We start from the raw sequence: 25151 nt of genomic DNA on the forward strand, positions 1-25151 counted from the left end.
GAGATAAATTTGAAGAATTTCTTTTATCACAAGCTGTGGGTTGCAAAGAACTTATTACAATTTCACAGGACCATGCTACTCCTTTTCATTTGACTATTCTAAATTCCGTTTATTATTCATGCTGTCATCAGTACTATTTTCTTTGATACATTTCTTGAGTAATTGCAGTCTTATATTTTCTTCTTCCCCAAAAGCATTCATCTTGATGTCCTTAATCTATCATTTCTGAGAGTCTACCACTCCTCATGAATTAAGTGCCCTTTCAAACATTTTCACATGATGCGCTCTTCATTAGACACTGTGTTCCCTTTCACTGACCTTATCAGTGAACCTCTTCATGCAGACTCCATATTGCAGAAGGGATACCTATGAATTTATGGATTAGAAGAAGTCATCATCAAAGTCTCTTCTATATCTAAGCTTAACTAATTAAATTTAATTTTCAAAAATGAATATTTTTGTTTCTCACTATACCTGACAAAGGACATATAGGTGCCATAGTTAGATATAGAACTCCAGTCCTGGAGTAAGGAAGACTCACCTTCATGAGTTCAAATCTGGCTTCAGACACTAGTGACACTGGTTAAGTCACTCAATCCTATTTGCCTCAGTTTCCTTATCTGTAAATTGACCTTGAGAAGGAAGTGTCAAACCAGTTTGGTATCTTTGTCAAGAAAACTGCAAATATTGACAAGAAGAGTCTCTCATGGCAGAAACAACTCAACAACAACCACAAAATTAGCTTTTCCTTCCATTGAAAGTAGAGGATAAGATTATTAATTTACAAAGGTGTGTTTCTGCTGTTGTTTTTGTTCCATTTCTATTTCTTCAACCAATGCCTCTGTGTTGGTAACAATTAGGTCAAAGGAGCAGTTAGGTGGCACAGTGGATAGAGCACTGGCCCTGAAGTCAGGAGTACCTGAGTTCAAATCCCGCCTCAGACACTTAATGATTACCTAGCTGTGTGGCCTTGGGCAAGCCACTTAACCCCATTTGCCTTGCAAAAAAAAAAAAGAATTAGGTCCAGAATAACAGTCTTTCATTACTTCCTCCACCTTCAGAAAGATTAAATTATCATCAACAGAAAACAAAAATGTGTTAGCTGCTCTTATTTCCATGGTCACAATATCTGGATAATTTAAGTCCCCCCATAATAAATATACTATGTATATGTATAAATTTTCCAGTTTATTTCAGAAAATTTTCATTCAGCTTCTTTAGTTAACCTAGAAGATAGCTTATTATTACTAATACACACACACACACAAACATATATACACATATTTCTATGTAGCCTTTCTTTCTCTTCTATTCCTCATCAAAATGCTTGCCTCTGAACTTTTTTGATTTAATGAAATCACACACATATGCATTAATATCTTCTTCATTCACAATAACATTCTCACTATCCATTTTAGTCAATCAATTAATATGGAATGAGGCATGATCTTTCATTGTTACAGTCTTATGATATTTTTTACACACCAAATCTTTATGATTCAATCATCAATTAACTAACATTTATTAAGCAACTGCTATCTGTCAATGTATTAATTGCTAGTGATCATATTTACTTCCTATAACCATTACTAACATTCCTGTTTGTTGCATAGGGTTTCTATTTGTCTTATTTAACAACTATACGTGGACATTATTATTCTACTCACCTACTTTTCAATTAAAATCCCTTTCCATATGATCTGCCAGACCCTTAAATTGCTTTGAATTCAGGAGAATGTAGATTAATTTGAGTTTCATGTCGTCAAGTATGTATTATTGGAAGAAGATTTATCAAACTAGAATTTAAAGATAAAGAGGAACTGGATAAATGAAATTGGTATTAGAGCAATTGCATTCCAATCAGGGAAAGATGATGAATAAAGGTTTGAGAGTAAGTATGATCAAAAACACAATCTGTGTGATTTACTTAAGGCACACCTTCTATCTAGTAATATTTTTAAAGGAATCAACAGAAATAAAATGTAATATCCACCGTGCCTATGTTTTCCACTGGAGCAGGAAAAGATAATACATTTCTGATCTCCTTTCTATGAAATTCGTGTCTTTTCCTTCTTTTCTATTACTTCTACTTTGCTTTTCAGTGTATCAAGGAGCATCCTATTCTATCTCTTCTGTGTATACTATCTGATCCATAAACCTGTAAAAATATTTCTTCATCAATTCAACTTATCCAAATCTATTACTTCATTAATCTCTTAGTGTAGGTGACAGTTTTATACTATCCTAATCCCCCTGATAAATTCATATGGTACTTCTTTAGACATACTCATTTTTACTTATGGACTTACTTCTTTGGAGTCTGTATTCATCAATAAAAGTCATACTCTATGATTTCAGGCATGTTTTGGTTTTTTTTCTTTTCAATCATTATATCTAGAACGAGCATGTGGTAGATTTTTAATAAATGTTTGTGAAATTGATTTATGGAGCTCTTTCCAACACTCTTACTTTTAATTATTCAGCTACTAGTTTGCTTATATCCTTTAAACCTACAAACGACATACTTTTATTAAGATGAAGAATAAGGATTTTCATACCTCAGACCACATATTCAACATAGAGAGCACCACATAATATAACCTATTATATTTAAAAGAACTAGAGAAATTTTTTGAATTAGAAGGGAGCACAACAATCTTTTAGCCCATATCATTCCATAATATCCCCAACAAAACTTGATATACACTTGTTAAGGATGGTATATTAGAGATAGCTTATGTGTTAGGTTTGGACTGGTCAAATGCTGAACTGTTTTGTCAATCCCTATTACTTATGTGATTCTTTGAAATATATTGTAGTATTTTAATTTGAATATGTGAGCTGAATCTTGGCAACTCCTGCTACTCCAATCTAAAATATGAACACTTAATTTGAAGTTTTAGATGGATATTTGTTTTTACTGAAGGAATTAACTGATGGAATTAGAGGATTTCAATGACATAAAAAGTTTCAGAAAATAGTTATGTCTTACCTATCTTTGTGTCTAATTTCCTTTTATATTTTTGAGTGAAATGTTAGAAGATGATGAATTAATATATATTTGCATAATTTATTTAGAACGGGGGGCATATAATGGAACATTTCATCCAACCATGCATTTTATTAATCAGAAAACTTGTCAAGAAAGGTGGCTATATCATGAATGAGAAAAACCACTAGATTCTAGTTAGGCTATGCTACTCGCTATTGCTGTTTCTTTGGAAAACAGGTTCAAATTTTCTTATTTGTAAAATAAGGGCATAAGGCAAAATTCTTACCAAGATTAATTCTAGTTCTGAATTCTATGACTATTTAAATTATCTGATAATGGTTGGATAACATGAGATTTGGCACTGGCAATTACTATCCATAATGCTAGCCATGTCCTTTGAGTATTATATTATTAGCAATATCCCCTGTAATTAAAAAACCATCATTTGACATCCACATTCAAACAACATACACTATATATATATATATATATATATATATATATATATACATATATATATATGAATTATAAGATAGAAGATTTCTATGTACAAATAAATCACAAAAAACAACTATACTATGCCTTAGAGTCAGTGGAAGAATCATCATAGTGTATACCAGTCGTTTCTGCTCTGGAAGATAGGTATGAAGGATTCCTGAATATAGATTAGAGGAATGACAGATGCATGGAATAAGATGATAAACTTATTAAGCTGGAGACAAACATTTAATGACTGGAATAATAGTCATTTTCCTTAGTGCTGAATCAATTCATTATTCCCATGTTTACCACTGCCCAACCATAGTATTAGAATGACTTATCTAGATTGTCTATCACTCTAATATATGTTAACTACACCTTCTATTTAATAAAATTCTGAATAACTACATTTGTTCACTTCAGATAATGGGTAGGAAAATGTAAATTAATGTCTTCATGTCACATAGATGAAAACATGGCTTTCTTAAATAGTCTCAGCACCAGTTCACGAATTTGTTTTGTTCTGATTCCATAAATGATAGGATTAAGTGCAGGTGGTACAACTACATAAAGATTGGCCAAAAGGATGTGAATGTGCCCGGGGATATTATGTCCAAATCTGTGAGTGAGAACAGAGAAGAGGGCAGGGCCAAAGAAGGATAAGATCACAAAGATGTGGGAGCCACAGGTATTGAGAGCTTTGAGCTGAGCATCCCTGGTTGGGAGGTGAAAGACAGCATAAAGAATCTTCATATAAGAGATAGCAATCAAGATTACATCCCCAAATATCATAGCTATAATAACTAACCCAAATACAATGTTAATTTTGATATTAGCACAAGACAACCGGGCAATACCCATATGCTCACAGTAAGTGTGGGGGATGATATGGTGCCCACAGAAGGGCAGCCTTAGGACAAGAAACACCATTGGAAATATCAGAAAGAAATTAATTAGGATCAAAATTACTAGAATGATAGCAATGACTCTGTTGGTTAGTATCATAGTATACTGAAGAGGGTAGCAGATGGCAACATAGCGATCAAAAGCCATGGTCACTAGCACAAAAGTCTCCATAGCAGTGAAGATATGAATGAAGAACATCTGGGTAACACAGCTTCCAAAGCTAATCTCTTTTTGGTTTAGCCAGAAGATTCCCAACATTTTGGGAATGGTAGAAGTAGATAAGCCCAAGTCAATTGTTGACAACATGGCCAGAAAATAGAACATTGGTTGGTGGAGACTGCGTTCAGCACGAATCACAAAAAGGATAATGAGATTGCCAAAAAGAGCAATCAGATACACAGAGCAGAAAGGAAAACCAATCCAGATGTGCATCTCTTCTAATCCTGGAATTCCCAGTAAAAGGAAGAATGTGGGGTGAAACTGAGTGTTATTGGAAGGGAGCATCTTGCCAACAATGTTCTTAAGAATACCACTTTTTTCTGTAATCTGTAAAATAAAAAATATTTCGTGACTATTAGTTTCGACCTGATTTACTCACACAGATAATACATTATCTTCCTGCCAATGTTCCATCCAATAAACAATCTATTTTTCAAAGATGAAATAATCAGATGATCAGGGACAATCTGTTTATCTTTTACATATGAATCTATTTAAGGAAGGACTTAAAACTCCAACTGCCAAGAAGCAATTTTTGATTCCCTCATAATATAAAGAATGTAAAATAAGAATCTCTCAAAGTGGAGTACATTATGTCAGGCGATGATGAATTTTGCATCACCAAATGAGTTTAAAGTGGAAAGCAGATTATCGTATATAAGAATTTGTATGAGACATTTCCTACAAAAGTATGATTTAATTTATGCATTTTCAGACTCTCTTAATCTGTTTTCCTTGTTCACTGTATTTCTTTTTTCCATTTGATCCATAAAATTGTTTTGCATTCCCATTTGATTGGAAGAAGTTCCCTTAGACAGCTTACAAATTAACTTAGCTAATCTTTTTACTTATGTTGTTTTCCATTTTCCCCTTCCCAGTATGTTTCTCTTCTCTCCAAACTAGTAAAGGATACTAACCTTTTAAGCCTTGAATGAAGACATCCTCAAGCGAAATGCCTATAAATATCTTACCAACTGCCACTTTGGTTTTCTAAAGATAACCAGGAGAATACTGTTCTCTTTCTGTCCTCTCCCAACTTTATGTGCAGTTTCTCCTTTCCAATAACACTTTGCAGAACCCTGCTCACTGTGGAAATTTGAAGTTGGTTTATCTGATCTGGATTTTACTTTTCAAAATTGGGTAATTTATCTCAATTTAATTGCATTATCCACAAGATTTGAGAAAATATAAATATTAATAGTTAGTTATTTAGACTTTATAGTCACATTTGACCCTGCCATTCTAAATCTAGGCTATGAAGATGGCTTACAAAACTGAGGGCTCATCAACATTCAAGATTAGAAGCTAGAGCTCAGTTAGTCCTTCTTCCTTTCTTTTCAACTCTTACTACTGTCTCCTGAGAAAAAGATTTCCAACAAGACAGCCATCACTCATTGCAGAGGGAATTGATCAGTTCATATAAGGTCTCTGATAAAATTTTTGCTTCCTCTGAACACCCACATTAAAGTACATTGTAATTTTGGGGGGCAGGTAATTAGAAAAGATGGTTCCCATTGTCTTGTTTTTCCTTTTTTTTAATGGGTGGTCATATATAAAAGGATATATAATCCGGAGATTTTTTAATTGTTCCTAAACAAAAGCAAAATATTCATTTCATACTCCATAAGCCTTGCTATAGCCTATGTTGATTTAACATTCCTTCTTAACTCCATTTTTGACATACCCTGGACTGGCAGAAGTAAGATGTTCTCTAGATAATCTCATCATTACAGTACTTGTACAATATCTTAAAATATTTGGAAATTTTTAGGTCACTAAAATTAGTCCCTTCCCTAATGAAGCTGTAACTGGCAAATATGTTAGTATTTGAAGGAAATAGATGCTCTTTGAGTGTGGGGTTGTGGAAAAAATGTATCATTATAGAACTTTTATTTCTCTTTTATTTTAATTCATTTATAGTTCTTATTCTAACCAATTCTCTTAATCCTCCCATCAACTGAGTCTGTGACTCATAGAGGTCAGATTCTTGTTCTAAATATATACATATATATATATTTAGAACAAGAATCTGACCTCTATATATACAAATATACAAGTACTAGGTCCTTAATTATACAACATTTACTGTGCTTTACTCTCCCTCCAAGCCCTCCCTTGATGGTCTTCCTCTAATCTTTCTCTGTCTGGTTCCTCATTTATGATTTTGATATATCTTTGCATATTTATAAAGATGGACTCATTAATGAAAGCTATTAATAGCCATCCTTTTCCTTCATTCTATGTAGATCCTTATTTATCCTCTTCTGAGATGACATCTTGTTTCCTACAATTTAAGTTCTTGTCTTTATTCTTTTTGCTCCCTTTAAACTTGTTACTTTGAACTCTTTAAAGTTAACCCGAGTCTTTTTAAATCTGTGAAACTGTTAAGGAAAGACTTACCAGCTGCCTTGATAATGAGTAATACTCTCTCAGGAACAGTATTCTTCAGCTCTCATCTCTCTGCCTTGTCTCTAATTTTCCTGTACAACTGGGAAAGGTTTATATTGAAACTGAAAAGCTTTCTTTACTCTTTCTCTTCCTTGAAAAAAAGTTTTACATAATGAAGATCCCTTGTGTCTGCAGTATTCTTGAATTCAATATTTTATACTCCCTGGGCAGAGAAGTAATCAGAAACAATGGAGCATTATTTACCATAAGGCATTGGGTTTGATGACTAGAGACATTTTCTTCTGCTTTGTCTTTCACAACATAGGAGTTTATAAATTCATTATAGTGAAATTAATCTCTCTTGCTTATCAGTGAATAGTGATACATTATGGCAGAAGAGAAGATAATATTTTTTAAGAGTGGTTACTCCAGCAAATTATATACTCAAATTGGAAGAAAATAGCATATTGGAAGTGTTATCCTGTACCATTCCAAATTTTACCCAAAGCACTCTAATGATCAATGAATAAACATGCATTAATTAGGAATCCAATATGTGTCAGAAATTTTGTCAGCCCATTCTAGGAAGGAAGAATTCACTCCCCTTCCATATAATCTATTCTTTTTGATAATCTTTTAGGATATTTTCCTTATAAATTTTACTCTTTGATTCTAGAGCTGCCCTGGGGCCAAGTAGGATAAATTGTCTTTTACCATATGACCAACCTTCAAATATAGGAAGAATAGGAGTAGGTTTACTTCTCTAGCCCCTAAATTTTGTTAATACCTTCCCCATTCTTCACTGAATAATTCACTTTGAGAATATTTTACAGTATTACTTAGTATAATCAAAATAGTTTACTTCTCTCATTTTAAATATGGATAGCATCTTAATACAACATAGATCACATTAATGTCTTTATCTACCATTCTGAGACATGAATCTGTACTATTTATATATATACACACACACACACACACACACACACACACACACACACACACACACACACATATATATATATACTGGCATAGTTGATAGAATGCTAAACTTTGAGTCAGGAATATTTAAATATTAATTCTTCCTTAGATACTTACTAGCTCCTTGATCCGGATCAGCTTCAACTCCTAGTCTTATTTTCCCCTTCTATAAAATGTAGATAATAACATCCCTCTCATGGAATTGCTACAAGAAGCCATTAAGATGATACATCTAAAACTTTTTAATTTTCATATAAAATTCTTCTATTATTATTATCAATATTACTAAGTAGATATAATAGTAATTTCATAAAAATATTAAGAAATTCTTTCTTCTATAAGGAAGGAAATTATGTACTATTTTTTAAGTGGAGCTGGTACTATGGATCCTAAACAACTATAAATAAGTATTGGAATTGTATACATGCAAACTTTGTCACAAGAAAGTTCAAACAAAGAATTTACCTTTTTTTGTAGAGTTTGTGGGATATGACCATGAATTGTCAAACACATTTGAAGTATTGAATGGTTTTACTGAACTTATTTTTCATTCTTTTTTTATTCCTTGTTGGAAGGTATGAGTTTCTGAGTATGGGAGAGCAAACTACACAGAAATGAAGTTCACATAAATTCAATTATCAAGAAAAAAAATTTAAACTTTATGGAAGAGCTTAGATAATAAGGCATATACAGTCATTAAAGTCCTATTGTGAAGAGGACAATCCGTAAGATAGAAGAGTCTGGAAATATCATTTTAGGATGATACTAGACAAGGTCACAAAAAAAGATTAAGGAAGCAAATAAGATAGGATACAAGTATATCTGAAATCAGAGATGTCAAAGGAGAGGAAATCTTACACAGATACTAAAGAATAATAATAATAAAATTAACTGAAGTACTGTGGATAAATAGAGTAAGTGAAATAAGTTGAAGTGATCCTTCAACTCTCTTAGATAAACACTTGAGATATTTAATACCCATAACAGGTCAACAAAGAGATAGTGAAAAACAGGATTTCTAAAGATCCAGAGGCAATTGAATGAGAGACAGCTTAATTATTGGTAAAGTTTTCACTTGAAATCAAAAAGCTAAATCTGGGACCAGAAGCACAAAAAACATTCTTTTCACAAAGACGGAAAAGAGAATCATACATCTAATATATATTCTCAGGGTTCCACACAACATTAATTACACACCAGTTCAATTAAATAAACACTTAGTAAGCATCTACTGTAAGTCAAATCCTGTGCTAAGCTCTAGAAGTACAAATAAAAAAAAAGGAAAGATAGTGACTGCCCTTTTAGAGCCTAAAATCTAATAGCTAAAAAATTGTATTTAAGAGGACCTATGGACAACTTTGAAACAAAAAAAAGTTAAGGATTAAGGTAAGTAGCATTTCTGTTGTTGAGGGGAAAACCGACTTTATATTTTTATGTTCCATCTCCTTAGTTAAATTGTCTCAGCCAAATCCATTTTTACCAATTCTCATTTGTTGTACTCTGATACTGATTAAAAATCCATAGGTTATCTATTTGGCCATGGACTCTTTCTTAATCCATAGATTTGACATGTAAATCTTACATCTTTCCCTAACTTGTTTATAATATTCTAATCTTTCTCAGGCATAGATCCCTTCCTTTTCCTTTTCCAGTTTCTGACAAATATGTGGAAAGGCAAATTGATATATAGGAATCAAGATTGTACAGTTAATAAGTTACTGAATTGTAACAGATTTCAGAGATCATCTCACTCAAGTTATAATTGAGAAAGGATTATTTATAAAATAATTGACAAGCATCTTCTTCCCAGAGCTCCCCAATAAGTTAGTAAGTACTCTCCATGTGCCAGGACTTATGCCTAGTACCTCCATGAAATACAATCTACTATGGATTCATATGGCCTTTAATACTTTTCATTGCTTTTTTCCAGAGCTTTTCCTTATACAAGAAAAAATATACTTCTCTGACTCTTTCATGTTTGATCCTAAATCTACTCTGGGATCAAGGAGAATAGTTATAATCTTTCTTCTTCATAACAGTTCATTACAGAACTAAGAATAAGTATATCAGTATAGGTCTTCATAATACCTTGTTCATTCTACATTTCATAAACTCAGCTTTGTGAATGTATTTTCTAAAAACAATGTTTTTCCCTCCAATATTAACCAATCACTTGAGATAATGGTGTGATACAGATAGATACAGATTGAAAAACCTTTTGAAATGCCATTGTGGAGGCATTCAATTAGATATTGGTACTGTTTATTTAGTAATGGACTCTAAGTCAGAAAGACTTGAGTTGAAAGCCTCCTTCAGATCCACACTGTGTGACCTTCATCCACTTCTTTAAGCTCTCATCCTCAGTTTACTCATCTGTAAAATGGGAATAGTAAACGACAACTCTCTAAGAGGATTTTTGTGAAGATCCAATGAAATGATGAATGTGAAATATGAGTGCTTGCTATTATAGTTATTATTAAATAGATATAGAGGAGCACAAAAATATTAAGAAATTGATCCCCTTTCTCCTTCATTACTGAGCTTAAACTTCAAAGAAGTCATCTTTGATTCCCAATATTCACTAATATGCTTAAAGTAACACTTTTTGTAATACCAAACAACTGGAGAGGCAGCTAATTGGTGCAGTGGATAGAGCACATACCCTGGAGTCAGAAGGACCTGAGTTCAAATCCAGACTGACACACTTGCTGATTACCTAGCTGTGTGACCTTGGGCAAGTCACTTAATCCCATTGTCCTGCAAAACTTCCCCAAATACCAAATAACTAGAAATAAAGCAAATACCCCATAATTGGTTAATGGGTAAACACTGGCTAAACATTGTGGTATAAGAATATAATGGAAGATTATTGTACTGTAAAACATGATAAATATGAATACAGAGAAACACTGGAATAATTCCATGAACTGATGGAGATGAATTAAACAAATAAATTATGTAATGCCTAAAACAAAGCAATTGCAATATGTAGTTACACATAGACACACAAACATACAATCAAAAATGAATGCAGCAGAATTATAAAGATCTTTTAAATTTGGAAGCACCATGAAACTCCTAACCCACTCCTCTGTACAGTTGGGAGGTTCACAGGTGTTGTACTCAGCATGTTTTGTCATTTTCCCTGTTATTGATTAGATGGGGCTAGGGGCAACCCTCTTCCCAAAGGAAGGCAAATTTATATCTTTGCTAAAATTAAGACTGATATAGGACAATAATGAAACCATGTGGGTATCTCAATAATATAAATAAGTGGCAGACATAAGTAGAAGGAACTTTGGCCCTGAGGGTCAATGCACTTTTTCTAAATAGTTGTTGGGATTGAGCCATGAACAGTGAAATAACAATATTGAACTACATTTTTTCTTTTTCATTTTTCTTTTTCGTTGTTGCTCTTGAAAGATATAGCTTTCTTATTATAGGAGAAGTAAATTATACAGAAATATGCCTGATATGAAATGAATTTGTTATAATGAGTGGAAGGTCTCTCTCCAAAAAATAAAATATATGCTTAGTTTTATGTAGTCATTAACACATGATAAAGACAACTTACAGAATGGATTGTACAGCTAGATGTTACAGAGAATAGAGTACCTGGCTTTGAATCAGAAAGGTCCAAGTTCAAATTCAGCCTAATACATTTGCTGGCAATGTGACCTTGGGCAAATCACTTAACTTCTTTTTTGCCTCAGTTTCTTTATCTATAACTGAGGTTTTTGAAAGGCTTTGAATGCCAAGAAGACTTAATAATTGATGCCATAGGTGACAGATAGTTACTAGTGTTTATTGAGTAGGGCAATGACTTGGTAGTAAGTATACTTTAGGAAAATCATTTTGGCAGTTGAATAGAAGCAGTTGAAAATCATTTGGCAGTTGAACTGGAGTGGGGAGAAACTTGTGGTAGACATAACTAATTAGCAGGCTATTGAGATTATATATATATATATATATATATATATATATATATATATATACACACATGCACACACACAAACACACACACACACACACACACACAAACACACACACACACACACTGACATAGGGGGAGGAGTAAAGTAGTGTGAGAAATCAAAGACACCTAGGTTGCAAGCACAGATGATTAAGAGTGCCCCTGAAAAGGCAATTTGGAAGACAAAAGGGTTTGAGGGGGAAGATAATGAGATAAGTTTTGTTTACTTTGAGTTTAAGACATCTACAAGCCATCTATTTTTAGTTATCTAACAGGAAGTTGGAGATTCAAGATAGTAGATCAGAAGACACATTAAAGCAGGATAAGTAGATTTGAGAATTATCAGCATAGAGGTGTAAAATGATGAGATTATCAAATGAAATAAAATAGAGAGAAGAGAAGAAGATCCAGGACAGAGGTCTATGGGACACCTATTGTCAGCAGATATGATTTGGATGAAGATCCAGCAGGAGACAGAAAAGGAGCTGTCAAATCAATATGGGAAGAATCAGAAGAGATTGAAGTTTTGAAAATCTAGAGAGAATAGAGTCTCAAGAATAAAATGGCAACAGTATCTAAGGTTTCAAGGAATTCAAGAATGATGTGAATTGAGAGAAGAGTATTAAATTTAGCATTGAAGAGATTATTGCTAACTTTAGAGGGATTAGTTTCAATTAAAAGATAAAGTTATAGGGGGCACTTAGGTGGCACAGTACATAGAGCATTGGCCTTGGAGTCAGGAGGACCTGAGTTCAAATCCATCCTCAGACACTTAATAATTACCTAGCTGTGAGACCTAGGGCAAATCACATAACCCCATTGCCTTGTAGAAAACAAGACAAAAAAAATGAGGTCAGAAGTCTGTGGAGAGTTAAGACAAAGGTGAGAGGAATGGAAGCAAGGGTATTGCTTATAGACATCCTTTTGAAGAAATTTTAGCTATAGAATTATAAAATGCTAACAGTTTTGATGAATAGATGGATGGATGGATGGATGAATAAAGGGAGAGTTTTTCGGGTCTGGACAAGAATTAGACATACTTTAGTCAACAGGAAAGCAGTCAATAAACTGAGACAGACCGACAGATAGATGGAGCAAGCTGCTGGTCGAGACAAGATGGAATGAAAGGAGAAAGATTTTTATATAGTGCCTACTATGGATCAGGCCCTGTACTCAGCACTTAATTTTTTTTTTCATTTGCTACTCTCAACAAGTTCACAAGGGAGATGCTTTTATTATCCATATTCTGTAATTGGGGAAAATGAAGAAAACAGGAGGTTAAGTGGATTTACTAAAGTCACATTGCTAGTAACAAAATCACTTGCATATATAAAAATGGCTTGCAAGATCATAGCATCATGTGAGGCAAAGGTGAATGAAAAGATTGTCATAGAGGGTGTCTGGTGAATTAAGGAGGGGGTGAGAAAAGGTAACTTGGCAAATAACCTCAATTTTTTTCTGTAATATTTGAGGCAAGTTCCTTAACTGTGGTGGAACGAGAGACAGAGAGAGAGAGAAAGAGAGAGAGAGAGAGAGAGAGAGAGAGAGAGAGAGAGAGAGAGAGAGAGAGAGAGAGAGAAAGAGAGAGAGTCATAGGAGGTTTTATGGAAAAGTTTTAGAAGCGTTGTTTTATTTGTCTTATAAACCATTCAGGAAAATCTTAATGTGGTTCTATGCCCTCATGATAACCCACAGGATTCTCTTCATTATCAAGTTGTGGTTCATCTGCCTCTATCTTACAATATCTATTCCTGGAATTCTGGACTTTTTACTTGATCTCAAGAACAAATTTATTTATGCTAATATATTCTCCTTATTTATCTGTTTATTCTTTAGAATTTGAGTTTTCTTATTCCTGATGTTTTTGACAATTTTACTCTTTTTGCCTCAGTTTTCCCATATTGCTCACTCTCTGATTCCTTCCCCTTTAATAGTGGGTGCTCTAGGGATTAGACCTTGAGATTGTCTCAGTCTCCTTCCATGCTGAGCAATTCATGGTTTATTAGATTATGTCTAAACACAGATAAACTCTTTTGGGGGTGTAATATTGACCACAAATAAATGCTATGATTTTCCCCTTAGGGTTTAGTGAAGTGCCACAACCATATATGTGTATTCCTCTGCATTTGTTAATTCTTTGGCTGAGATCCATTTCAATATTGAGTGTTGTTACTCTGCTATCACAGCATTATGGAAACATCTATTTTTTGGATATTAGAAGGACATTGGATATTAGAAGGAGGGAAAGAAAGGCAAATTATGGAGCTCAGTTTACGAAGCCCTGCAGCTGTAGAAGTAGATAGTGGGGGACAGAATGCTAAATGAGGGTTAAGAGAGAAGAATTAGCTATCTCTGTTATTAATAGTTCCATGATTCATTTATTCTTTGGGCTTGTTGGTATCCTTGATGATTGAGAAAGATGAAACTTCATAATCTCTTGTACATAGTTCTTATTTCAAAGAGGATTGAGAAGTTGTGAGGAAACAAAAAAAAGAAACTAATCTTCAATTTTCTTTTCCAAGTAGTGCAACATTAGTAATTATTAGCATGTGATACATACTGTTATTCTTTGTAATTGAATTCTATTTTTCTGACTGAGTATATTATTTTATTTCAAATTAGGAAACTCTGGAATTTGGCTATGATGTACTTGGGATTTACATTTTGTTGTTTCTTTAAGAAGTGATCAGGATTTGCGGGGTTTTTTTGGTTTGGTTTTGTTTTCACTTAGTCCTCTGGTTTTGAGGTATAAATTGTTTCTCGTGACTTCTAGAAAAATGATATACAGGCTTTATTTTGTTTTCTTCCTTCTTTTCTTCTCCCCCCCTTCTTCCTTGCATCATATTTTCAAGTAGTTTAAGTATTTGCCTAATTTATATCTGTTTATCTATTTTCTAAGTCATCTTGTTTTAGTATGGGATACCTTCATTTGTATTTTCCCCCCTAGCTTTTTGACTCCTTACATTATTTCCTTATTGTCTCAACAAATCATTAACATTTAATTGATAAATTCTACTTTTCAAAGAATCTATTTCTTTGGTAAATTTCTGTAAACTTTGTGCTGATTTGTCAATTCCTCTTGCAAGTATTTTCTCCATAGATTTCATTTTTTCCCTTTCCTGTATTGCTGTTAGTTCATTTATAAAACAATTTTTAGCTATTTTTTTTGAACTCTTGATTCATTTAAGAATCTTTTTTAGGATTTTTCAAGGCAAATAGGGTTAAGTGGCTTACCCAAGATCACACAGCTAGGTAATTATTAAATATCTGAGGCCAGATTTGAACACAGGCACTCCTGACTCCAGGGCTGGTGCTCTATCCATTGTGCCACCTAGCTGTCCCTCATTTAAAAATTTAAGCTAACTTTGTGGTTTTTTTAAAGTTTTACCTGTAGATATTTTAAAGTTCTTCCCATCTTCTGGGTTTCTGTTATATAAATCCCTGTCATCCTAATCACTCTTTAGAGTAGTTGTCTTTTTATATTTTTATCTGCTCATTCTTCTAGACTTATTTCCCAAATTCTGAATTTGTATTAGCGACTTGTGTAAGGAATGTCTAGATCTTGTTTTGTCCTATTTTTTGTTCTTTGGATTTCTACTTTAAAGTGATATGTTCTTCAAAATCTCAAGCTGGAGAACTTTTGACTTTTGTTCCATCCATGGTAATCTGACATATGGAAAAGGGTGATTGTTGACCTCCTGATCTGAGCTTTGCAAATCCCTGATGCTCATTTAAGTCTGTAGACTCTGATCTTGATGAGTCTCTAGTGGAATATTGATGACTCTAATCCCTGTCAAGTATGTCAACTATGACTCTATAGCTTCAGAAAACCATGATTTCAGTTGTTTCATTTTGTGATTTCTACTTTCTTTCTCACCTTCAGGCCCCAGATCAGACTGGTGATTGAATGTGAGACCCAAATCCAGGATCAGAAAGACATAAATCCTGCTCATTTCTATATATGACTTTTGCCCAGGTCCACAATGAGACAGAAAATACTAATTGTAGAGATAGTATATGAGTATCTTGTCAATGAATAATTACTAGCTCGATGGAGTCAAATCAGATTTATGCTAAAACACTTATTATAGTTGACAAATGACTCATTCACTCATGGAAATCTCAACCCATGGTCAGAGTTCATGTCACAACTGTCATCTGAAGAAACAATTGAGGTTGGATTAATCAATCAGTATTACAGAAAGATCACATCTTAGACAAAAGTTCATGGGCAGGAGCAAGATGATTCTTCAGTACTTAGCAAAGAATTAAGTGTATTTGTGGTGGCTAGGTGGCACAGTGGATAAAGCACCAGCCCTGGAGTCAGGGGTACCTGGGTTCAAATCCGGTCTCAGACACTTAATAATTACCTAGCTGTGTGGCCTTGGGCAAGCCACTTCACCCCATTTGCCTTGCAAAAAAAAAAGCCTAAAAAAAAAGAATTAAGTGCATTCACCCAAGATGCTTGAAGGAGCTAAAGAATTATAAGATCATGGGGCGGGTAGGTGGCGTAGTGGATAAAGCACCGGCCTTGGAGTCAGGAGTACCTGGGTTCAAATCCGGTCTCAGACACTTAATAATTACCTAGCTGTTTGATCTTGGGTAAGCCACTTAACCCTATTTGCCTTGCAAAAAAAACCTAAAAAAAAGAATTATAAGATCTTGACTTTGTAATATATATCAATGGAATGAAGAAGAGCAGCAAAACATCCCAAGGACAAATACATCTGTTCAAAAACCAGACACATAAGTTAGAGTCCTGAAGAATCAAAGTCTGAGAGCTGGAACACTGTCAAAAGACTGATAAAAATGCCTAAAGTATGTGATGAATTTCAATTAAGAATTACAGGTAATCCTGCCTAGTCAATAAATTTTATCAATCACTGCTATGAGTTAATACAATGACTCCATGGGTGACTTTTTTGGATTAAAAAACTCTGATTTAATCAGCATACTTGATTTTTTCTTAGCCATTTCTTCCATGCTTTCTTTCAAATCCCAGATGCCACCTATGAGTTAAATGGGAGTTTAGCTCCCTAAAGATTAGAGAATCTAAAAGTCAGTTAGGACCTCAGATATTATCTAGTCCAATCTTTAAACTAAATTCTATCTAAAATATCCATGATTAGGTATTATCTAGTGAGAACAAGAACAATCAGTTTATTCATTCTTTCAAGTGATACCTCTACAAATATTTGAAGACTTTTTTTTGGTTTTCATGAAGACTTTTTTAATGAAGCATTCCAAATTTCTTCATTTTGTCCTCAAATCCTATGACATTTTAATTTCCTTCAATTCTTGTCTACATTATATGAAAACTCTCTAGTTTTCCATAGAATCACTGAATCTTAAAGATGGAATGTGGCATGTTAGAAGTTTCTTTTTTCATTTCATTATTTAATTCAATAAATAGATGAAGAATTTATTATTAATAAAATATTGTCCTGTGTGTTGAAGGAGAAAAAAATACGAATAAAAGATAGTTCCTGCTTCCAATACAGTAGAGTATGAAACTCAGATGAAAACATTTGATTGTGGGACATAATGTTACATGATTTACTATAACACATTAGAATTAAATAAATCTTTCTGAAGTCTGAAGGAAAAGGTAATCAACAACAGAGAAAAAGGTTTATGGAGCATGTAACAACTGAGTTGAGCTTAAAAGATTAAAATCTTTACAGATAAGTATATATAAAATAGTTCACAATAGGACACAGCATGAATAAAGTTATAAAGATTGAACAAAAGAAGTACATGGGGAGGAGATTTAATACAATTTAACAAAGATAATAATATTGAGTACCAATTATATACTATATATAATCTGTACTATGCTTTGGGGAGAAAAGGTAAAAAAAAAATGAAGCAGTTCCTACCCTAAAAGAGTTTGCATTCTCTTGAGGGAGAACATGTATACAAAAAAGTAAATAGCCATATGCATGGTTTCCCTTGACTCCAGGTAACAGAACTGATACCAATAGGTAGAAAGTATAGAGAGGCAGATTTTAGAATACCAAGTAAACATACCTGACAATTAGGGCATTTGGGGGTGGGGGAGGGTTTGCAAGGCAATGGGATTAAGTGACTTGCCCAAGGTCACATAGCTAGGTAATTATTAAGTCTTTGGCTAGATTTGAACTCAGATCCTCCTGACTCAAGGGTTGGTATCCTATCCATTGCATGAGTTAGTGTCCCCAGAGGGCTTTTCACAGATGAAGTGACTGCCTGTTGAGGGAGAGATTTCCCTGTGACTTGAGAATTTCAAATTGCATTTTGATGACCAGAGAGTAAGATTATCATTGAGATGACTCTGTTACATAAATGTTGGACCGAATATCCTCTGAACTCAGTAGAGAACAATAACATCTCCTCTTGAAATTAATGTCCCCATTAATTGAAGCTGTTATATCAGCCCTCAAAATTTTTTTTAACTTCAATTTTAGGAATGTCTCTACTTCATGAGATACTAATAACAATATTTTCCATTTATCAAATTGAGTATTATTTGTTCATCATAAATTATAGGTTTACATTAGAACTTTATCTTAATAAGTCACAAAATATCTATTTGCTGACAAATTTTGGAACCCTTAGTTTACAATACTGAGAACATTTACAGTGCTTACAGAATTTGTACTCAAAATAATTCATATTTCATGTGTCATTTGAAGGTTAAATTTTGTTATGTTAATTTGAAAAAAGACCAGGAAAATTAATTGGACTTGTGATGAAATATCAGTTTGAAATCACCTGTCTTCTTCATGGTTCCCCAGATAACAAAAGAATGGGATGAATGCAATGTTTCCATTAAAAGGAGGAAGATTCTGGTTTTAACAACAGTTCCCTAGACTGGAACAATTTTGGATAGGTTTCTCTTCATGTACTGTGCATCTCATTGCATGTTTGGAGAATCTCATCTTTCTGTTTGTGACCAATACTGAGCAAAATCTCTCCCAGCCCATGTTCTATTTTCTAACAATGTTGACTGCTGTTGATTTGAATCTTTCCACAGCCACTATTCCTAAGGTGATAGGTATTTTTTGATTCAAATAGAGGGAGAATGACTTTCAGGGATGCCTGACTCAGATGTTTTTTATTCATATTTTTACTAATGTGGAGGGTATTGTGCTTGTGGTTATTGCCTTTGATTGCTATATAGCCATCTGCCACCCTCTCAGGTATACTATGAACCTCACTAAATTAAATCATTGTCATTATTTCAGGAGTAGGTATTCTGAGGAATTTTTCTTTAGTGACAACAATGGTATTCTTAATCCTCTAACTGCCATATTGTAACTATTATGTCATTCTCTATACCTACTGTTAACATTTGGGAATTGCCTGATTGTCTTGTGCTAGTACCATGTTAACATCATCTACAACATATATTATTTGTATACTATTTTTGGTTTGTTTTTTTTTAGGTTTTTGCAAGGCAAATGGGGTTAAGTGGCTCGCCCAAGGCCACACAGCTAGGTAATTATTAAGTGTCTGAGACTGGATTTGAACCCAGGTACTCCTGACTCCAAGGGCCAGTGCTTTATCGATTGCACCACCTAGCTGCCCCTGTATACTATTTTTGGAAGGAGTATTGGTGCATGAACTCATGTTTGCAGATGATTGTGCACTCAGTGCAGCCTCTGAAACTGAGATGCAACAAAGCATGGATCGATTCCCTGCTTCTTGTGCTAATTTTGGTCTAACAATTAACATCAAGAAAACACAAGTGCTCCATCAGCCAGAACCACATAATTCTATGTGGAGCCATCATTTACGGCAAATGGAAAAGTTTCGAGGATGTGGACAAGTTTATTACCTTGTCAGTGTCCTTTCCATGGAGGTACATATTGATAATGAGGTTGACATATGTATTGTGTTGCCAGAGCCATCTCAGTACTTGGGAGACTCCAAAATAATGTGTGGGAGAAAGGTATTAGACTGAATACCAAAGTGAGGGCTACAGAGCTGTCATGCTAACCTCATTGCTATGTGCCTGGAAACTTGGACAAGCTACCAATTTACATTTAAATAGTCTTAGGAAGATTCTGAAATCACCTGGAACCTGGAAAAGATACTAGACACGAGGTGCTTTCTCAAGCTAAACTACCCAGCATTCCAACATTACTATAGAGAGTGCAACTACAATGGACTCGATACGTTGTTAGAATGCCAGGCATATGCTTGCCAAAAAAAACCTATTTTATGGAGAATTCACACAGGGCAAACCCTCCTAAGGGGGTCAAAAGAAGCAATACCAAGACACCCTAAAAGTCTCATTGAGGAACTTTAGAATTGATTGAATGGTATGGGAGACACTGGCACAGGACCATCCCGCATGGAGTGCCCTCATCAGTGAGGGGGCTGCACGCTATGAGAAAGACAGAACTGAAGCTGCTCAAAGAAAATGTGACATCTGTAAGTTTAGAGTATCCACCCCAGGTGTTCACATGGACTATTTGCGTTCAACCTGTGGTAGAGCATTCTGAGCTCATATTGGTTTGATCAGTCACAGTAGGACAACATTGCAATTTGTCTCAAACATTGTGATGTCATTTTGGTCTTCTTCAATAACAAAGAACAAGAACCAACCAACTGGTCATAAGCAGATGTCAGACAGTTGACTATTATAGCTGAACAAATTCTAGGTCATTACTGTCATGCTCACCACACTCCTCTAGCTCATATTGAAAGTCCATTGTTCACCTTAACCTCTAATCTTTCTTCTTTTTTCCCCATTGATCTTCTGAATAAAGCTGAAGGACTCATTGGTATGCTTGCAGTTCACTCTACCACCCCATCTTCTCTAAAACATAATAAAAATGTAGTTTGATATAAAAGAAGACTACAATTCAAAAATTTAAAAACTGAAATGTGGTAGAATAACCTTGTTTTTTCCTTGGCCCTCAATATATCTAGACAGTATATCTAAACATTTAATAAATGTTTGTGAAATTAAATTGTTTAGTTCTTTCTACCCATCTTACTTTTAATAATTTAGCTACTAAATAGTTTGCTTATCTCCTTTAAACCTACAATTTACATTATACTTTTTTAAAGAGGAAAAATAAGGATTCACATACCTCAAACCATATATTCAATTTTTTTAGGTTTTTGCAAGGCAAACAGGGTTAAGTGGCTTGCCCAAGGCCACACAGCTAGGAAATTATTAAGTGTCTGAGACCGGATTTGAACTCAGGTACTCCTGACTCCAAGACCAGTGCTTTATCCACTACGCCACCTAGATGCCCACATATATTCAATTTTTGAGGAATATTCTTATTTTTTTCCTTTTCAGCCATAATAGCTAGAACAGTGCATGTAGTGGACATTTAATAAATGTTTGTAAAATTGAATTTAGTTCTTTCTGTCCATCTTAATTTTAATAATTTAGCTACTAAATAGTTTGCTTATCTCCTTTAAACCTACAAACTTCATGATGCTTTTATTAAAGGGGGAAGAATAAGGATTTCCATGCCTCAGATCATATATTCAACATACAAGAATATCATATAATATACTTAAAAGAACTAGAGAAATTTTTTGAGTAAGATGGGGTTACAAAGGTTATCTAGCCCATCTCATTTCTGAAAAAGATACCTCCTTTCCTAATATCTCCAAGAAAACTTAATAGCCACTTGTTACATATGATATAGTAGAAATAGCTAATAAGATATATTTGGTTTGAACAAATGCTAAAGTATTTTGTCTTTCTCTATTACTTTTCTGATTCTTTGAAATGTATTATAGTATTTGGTTTGAATATATGCACTGAATCTAGGCAACCCTTGCTTCTCAAATGTAAAAAGTGAAGATCAATTAACTTTAACCTTTAAAAGGATAAATTTTTCTAATTAAATTAAAGCATGGAGTTAGATTATTTCAACGACATATAAAAAGTTTCAGAAAATAATGGTCTTGCATATGTTTTATGTCTAACTTCTTTTTACATTTCTGAGTTTAATAATGTTCTTTTATCATTAGAGTGTTCTTTGTTAGAAGATAATGTATTAATGCACAATTGTGTAATTTATGCAGACCAGGAGATACATGATGGAACATTTCATCCAACCATGCATTTTACTAATCAAAAACTGGCCCAGAAATATGGCTAACTCATGAATGAAAAAAAATCCCTGGATTAAGAGTAAAATAAACTGGATTCTAATCAAGCTATGCTACTTGTTAATGCTGTGACTTTGGAAAATAGGATTAATAACAAGAAAATTGACATTGGCAAATAATTATCCTTTGCGTGTTATATTATGAGGATTTTTACTGTAACTAAAAAAAACTATCATTTGGCATCCACATTAAATAACATGCACAATACTATATGTAAGATTTATAAAATAAAGGATTTTTACATACAAAGAAATCATGAAAAACAACTATGTACTATGCCAAACTTCCTTACAGTAAATGAATGAATCATTATAGTGGAAGATAGGTTTGAATATAGAGAAGAGGAATATAAAAGGAATGGCATATTTAGACTGTCTGTCATTGTAAAATATATAAAATATGTCTTCTATTTAATGAAACTGGATAACTGCATTTGTTCATTTCAGATTAAGCATAATAAAGATATAAATTAGTTTCTTCATTTCACAATGATGAAAACAAAGTTATCTTAGTCTCAGCACCAGTTCACAGATTTGTAATTTTTTTCTGGACCAAATGGAAAATGGATCACATTGCCCATTTTTTGGGGGGGGTAATTTATAAGAAGTGTAAAACTGGAACTTTTTAATTCTTCCTCACCCAAGTAGAGCACTCCTTTTCTCCTCCATAAGCCTTCCTGTAGCCTACCACTGATTTAACATTCATTCTTAACCTCATTCTTGGCCCTTTTTGTGAACTGGCAGAAGTAGCATGTCCTCTAGATAGTCTCATCTTTATAGGTCATGTACAATACCTTAGAACATTATGGAAATTTTTAGTTGACTGGAATTAGCCCCTTCCTTATTGAAGTTGCAACTGGTAAGCAAGATAGAATTTAAAGGAGAGAGCTGCTCTATTAGTATGAGGTTGGGGGGAAAAGATTATTATAGAACTTTGTGTTCTTATTTTTACTTATATTTCTTACTCTACCTCATTCCCTAAATCCTCCTATCATCTGAGAGCCTGTGCCCCACAGATGTCACATTCTTAGCATCATATACCATCACTCACTATCTCCTTGTTTATACAGATTTTATTATGCCTCACACTCCTCCAAGCCCTCCTTTCTTTGATGGACTTCCTCTAGCCTTACTTAGCTTGATTCCTCATTTATGACCAAGATAATCCGTGCATTTCTACAAAGATGGTCTCATGAACAAAAGAGATATTGATAGTCATCATTTCCCCCTCATTCTGTGTAGAGATAGCAGGAGATGCTCCATTTAAAATAATTCTAGGCAGTATAAAATACCTTGGAGTATACATTCCAAAATAAACCCAGGAACTATATGAACAAAATTATTTTAAAATTTTTTTATACAAATAAAATCAGATTTAAATATTAAAAATTTATTGTTCATTGGTAGGTGAAGCCAATATCATAATAATGACAATTTTACTTAAACTAATCGACTAAATGATTGACAAAAATGATTGAAAGGAAAGCAATAAATATTGGAGAGAATATGGCAATATTGGGACAGACTAATTCACTATTGATGGAACCCTAAATGGATCCTATTATTTTGGAGAGAAATCTAGACTTATACCCAAAGAGTTATTATACCCTTTGACTTAGCAATACCACTACTAGGTCTACTTCTCAAGATGATTAGGGAGAAAGGAAAAGAACCTATATGTTCTAAAATATTTTTGATAACTCTTCTAGTGACAGCAAAGAATTAGAAATTATTTGAATTCCTGTCAATTTGGGAATGACTGAACATTTGTTATATAATTATATGATGTATTACTACTGTTCTATAAGAAGATAATGTGCATGGAATAATGAAGAGTGAAATGAGCAAAACCAGGCTAATATTGTATTTAGTAATAGCAATATTGTTTTAAGATAAACTTTGAGTAACTAAGTCATTTTTGCTATTATAAATATCCAAATGAACTCCAAGGACCTATAAAGGAAGATGCTATCTACATTTAGAGAAAGAACTGACAGAATTATGCATGGAATGGTTTTACATCTATCTATCTATCTATCTATCTATCTATCTATCTATCTACTATCTATCTATCCATCTATCTATCTATCTATCTATCTATATCTATCTATCTATCTATCTATATTTGTGGTAGCCATCTCTAGGATGAGAACTGGGAAACTGGGGAAGAGAAGAAATAAAGGAAAAAAGTTACATTATAACTTTATTATGCCATAGTATTTATTAGTAATAATATTACTACAACTAATAATGATGATGTTTGTCCTTCATTTTCGAAGACATCTCATAGTTAGCATTTACAGAGTGCTTTAAGGTATGTACAACATTTTATAAATATCATTTCACTTTATGCTCACAACCACTCACAACCACTTATAGTATAGAGATTATTATCCCCATTTACAGTTGAAGAAACTGAGGCAGAGGATATGGAACAAAATTAGTAAATATTTGAGGCAGAATTTGAACTCAGGCAATTTTGACTTCAGGTTCAGCTCTCCACTTTCCACTTAGCCACCTCGTTGTTTCAATATGTCCCAAACTGAACTGTATCCTCTACTCTTCCTAACTTTTCTAGTACTATCTAGGGTATGCTATCTCCCAATCCTACAGACTCACAACCTCAAATTTCTTCCTGTACACCTTACTCTCTCATCCCCTAAATGCAAGCAGTTGCTAAGTTCTATCATGTTTACCTTCAGAACATTTCTATTATACACTCCCTTCTTCACTCTCATACTGCCACCATTTCATTGTGAGTCTTCATCACCTTAGTCCTAGACTATTGCAATAGTTTCCTGGTTGATCTCTCCACACAACAGTTTATCTTTCATTCAGCTATCAAATTTATCTTCTTAAAATGAAAAATTGACCAAATCACTCCCTAATTCAATAAGGTTGAGTGGCAACCTATTGTCTCCCAATTCCATGCTGTTTTTGATTTTAAAGCTTTTCATAACCTATCCACTTCCTATCTTGCCAGTTTTATTTTTTAATTTTCTTTTCAGTCTTTAATATTTATTCTCATTTTGTACAAATAACTTTTTTTGCATTAATAAAATATTCTTGTTTAAGAGTAAATGAAATA

At 33.6% G+C, this 25151-nt stretch overlaps 1 protein-coding gene across 1 annotated transcript; it reads right to left on the reverse strand.

The window, feature by feature from the left end:
* Positions 1-3931: 3931 nt before the first annotated feature.
* LOC141507971 (olfactory receptor 52E8-like) lies at positions 3932-4882 on the reverse strand. Its single transcript, XM_074216184.1, has one exon. It carries the CDS (start codon positions 4880-4882, stop codon positions 3932-3934), a length of 951 nt encoding a protein of 316 aa, XP_074072285.1.
* Positions 4883-25151: the final 20269 nt, after the last annotated feature.

Source organism: Macrotis lagotis, chromosome 1 (genome assembly GCF_037893015.1).
Source record: "Macrotis lagotis isolate mMagLag1 chromosome 1, bilby.v1.9.chrom.fasta, whole genome shotgun sequence".
In the NCBI taxonomy this organism is placed as follows: Eukaryota; Metazoa; Chordata; class Mammalia; order Peramelemorphia; family Peramelidae; genus Macrotis; species Macrotis lagotis.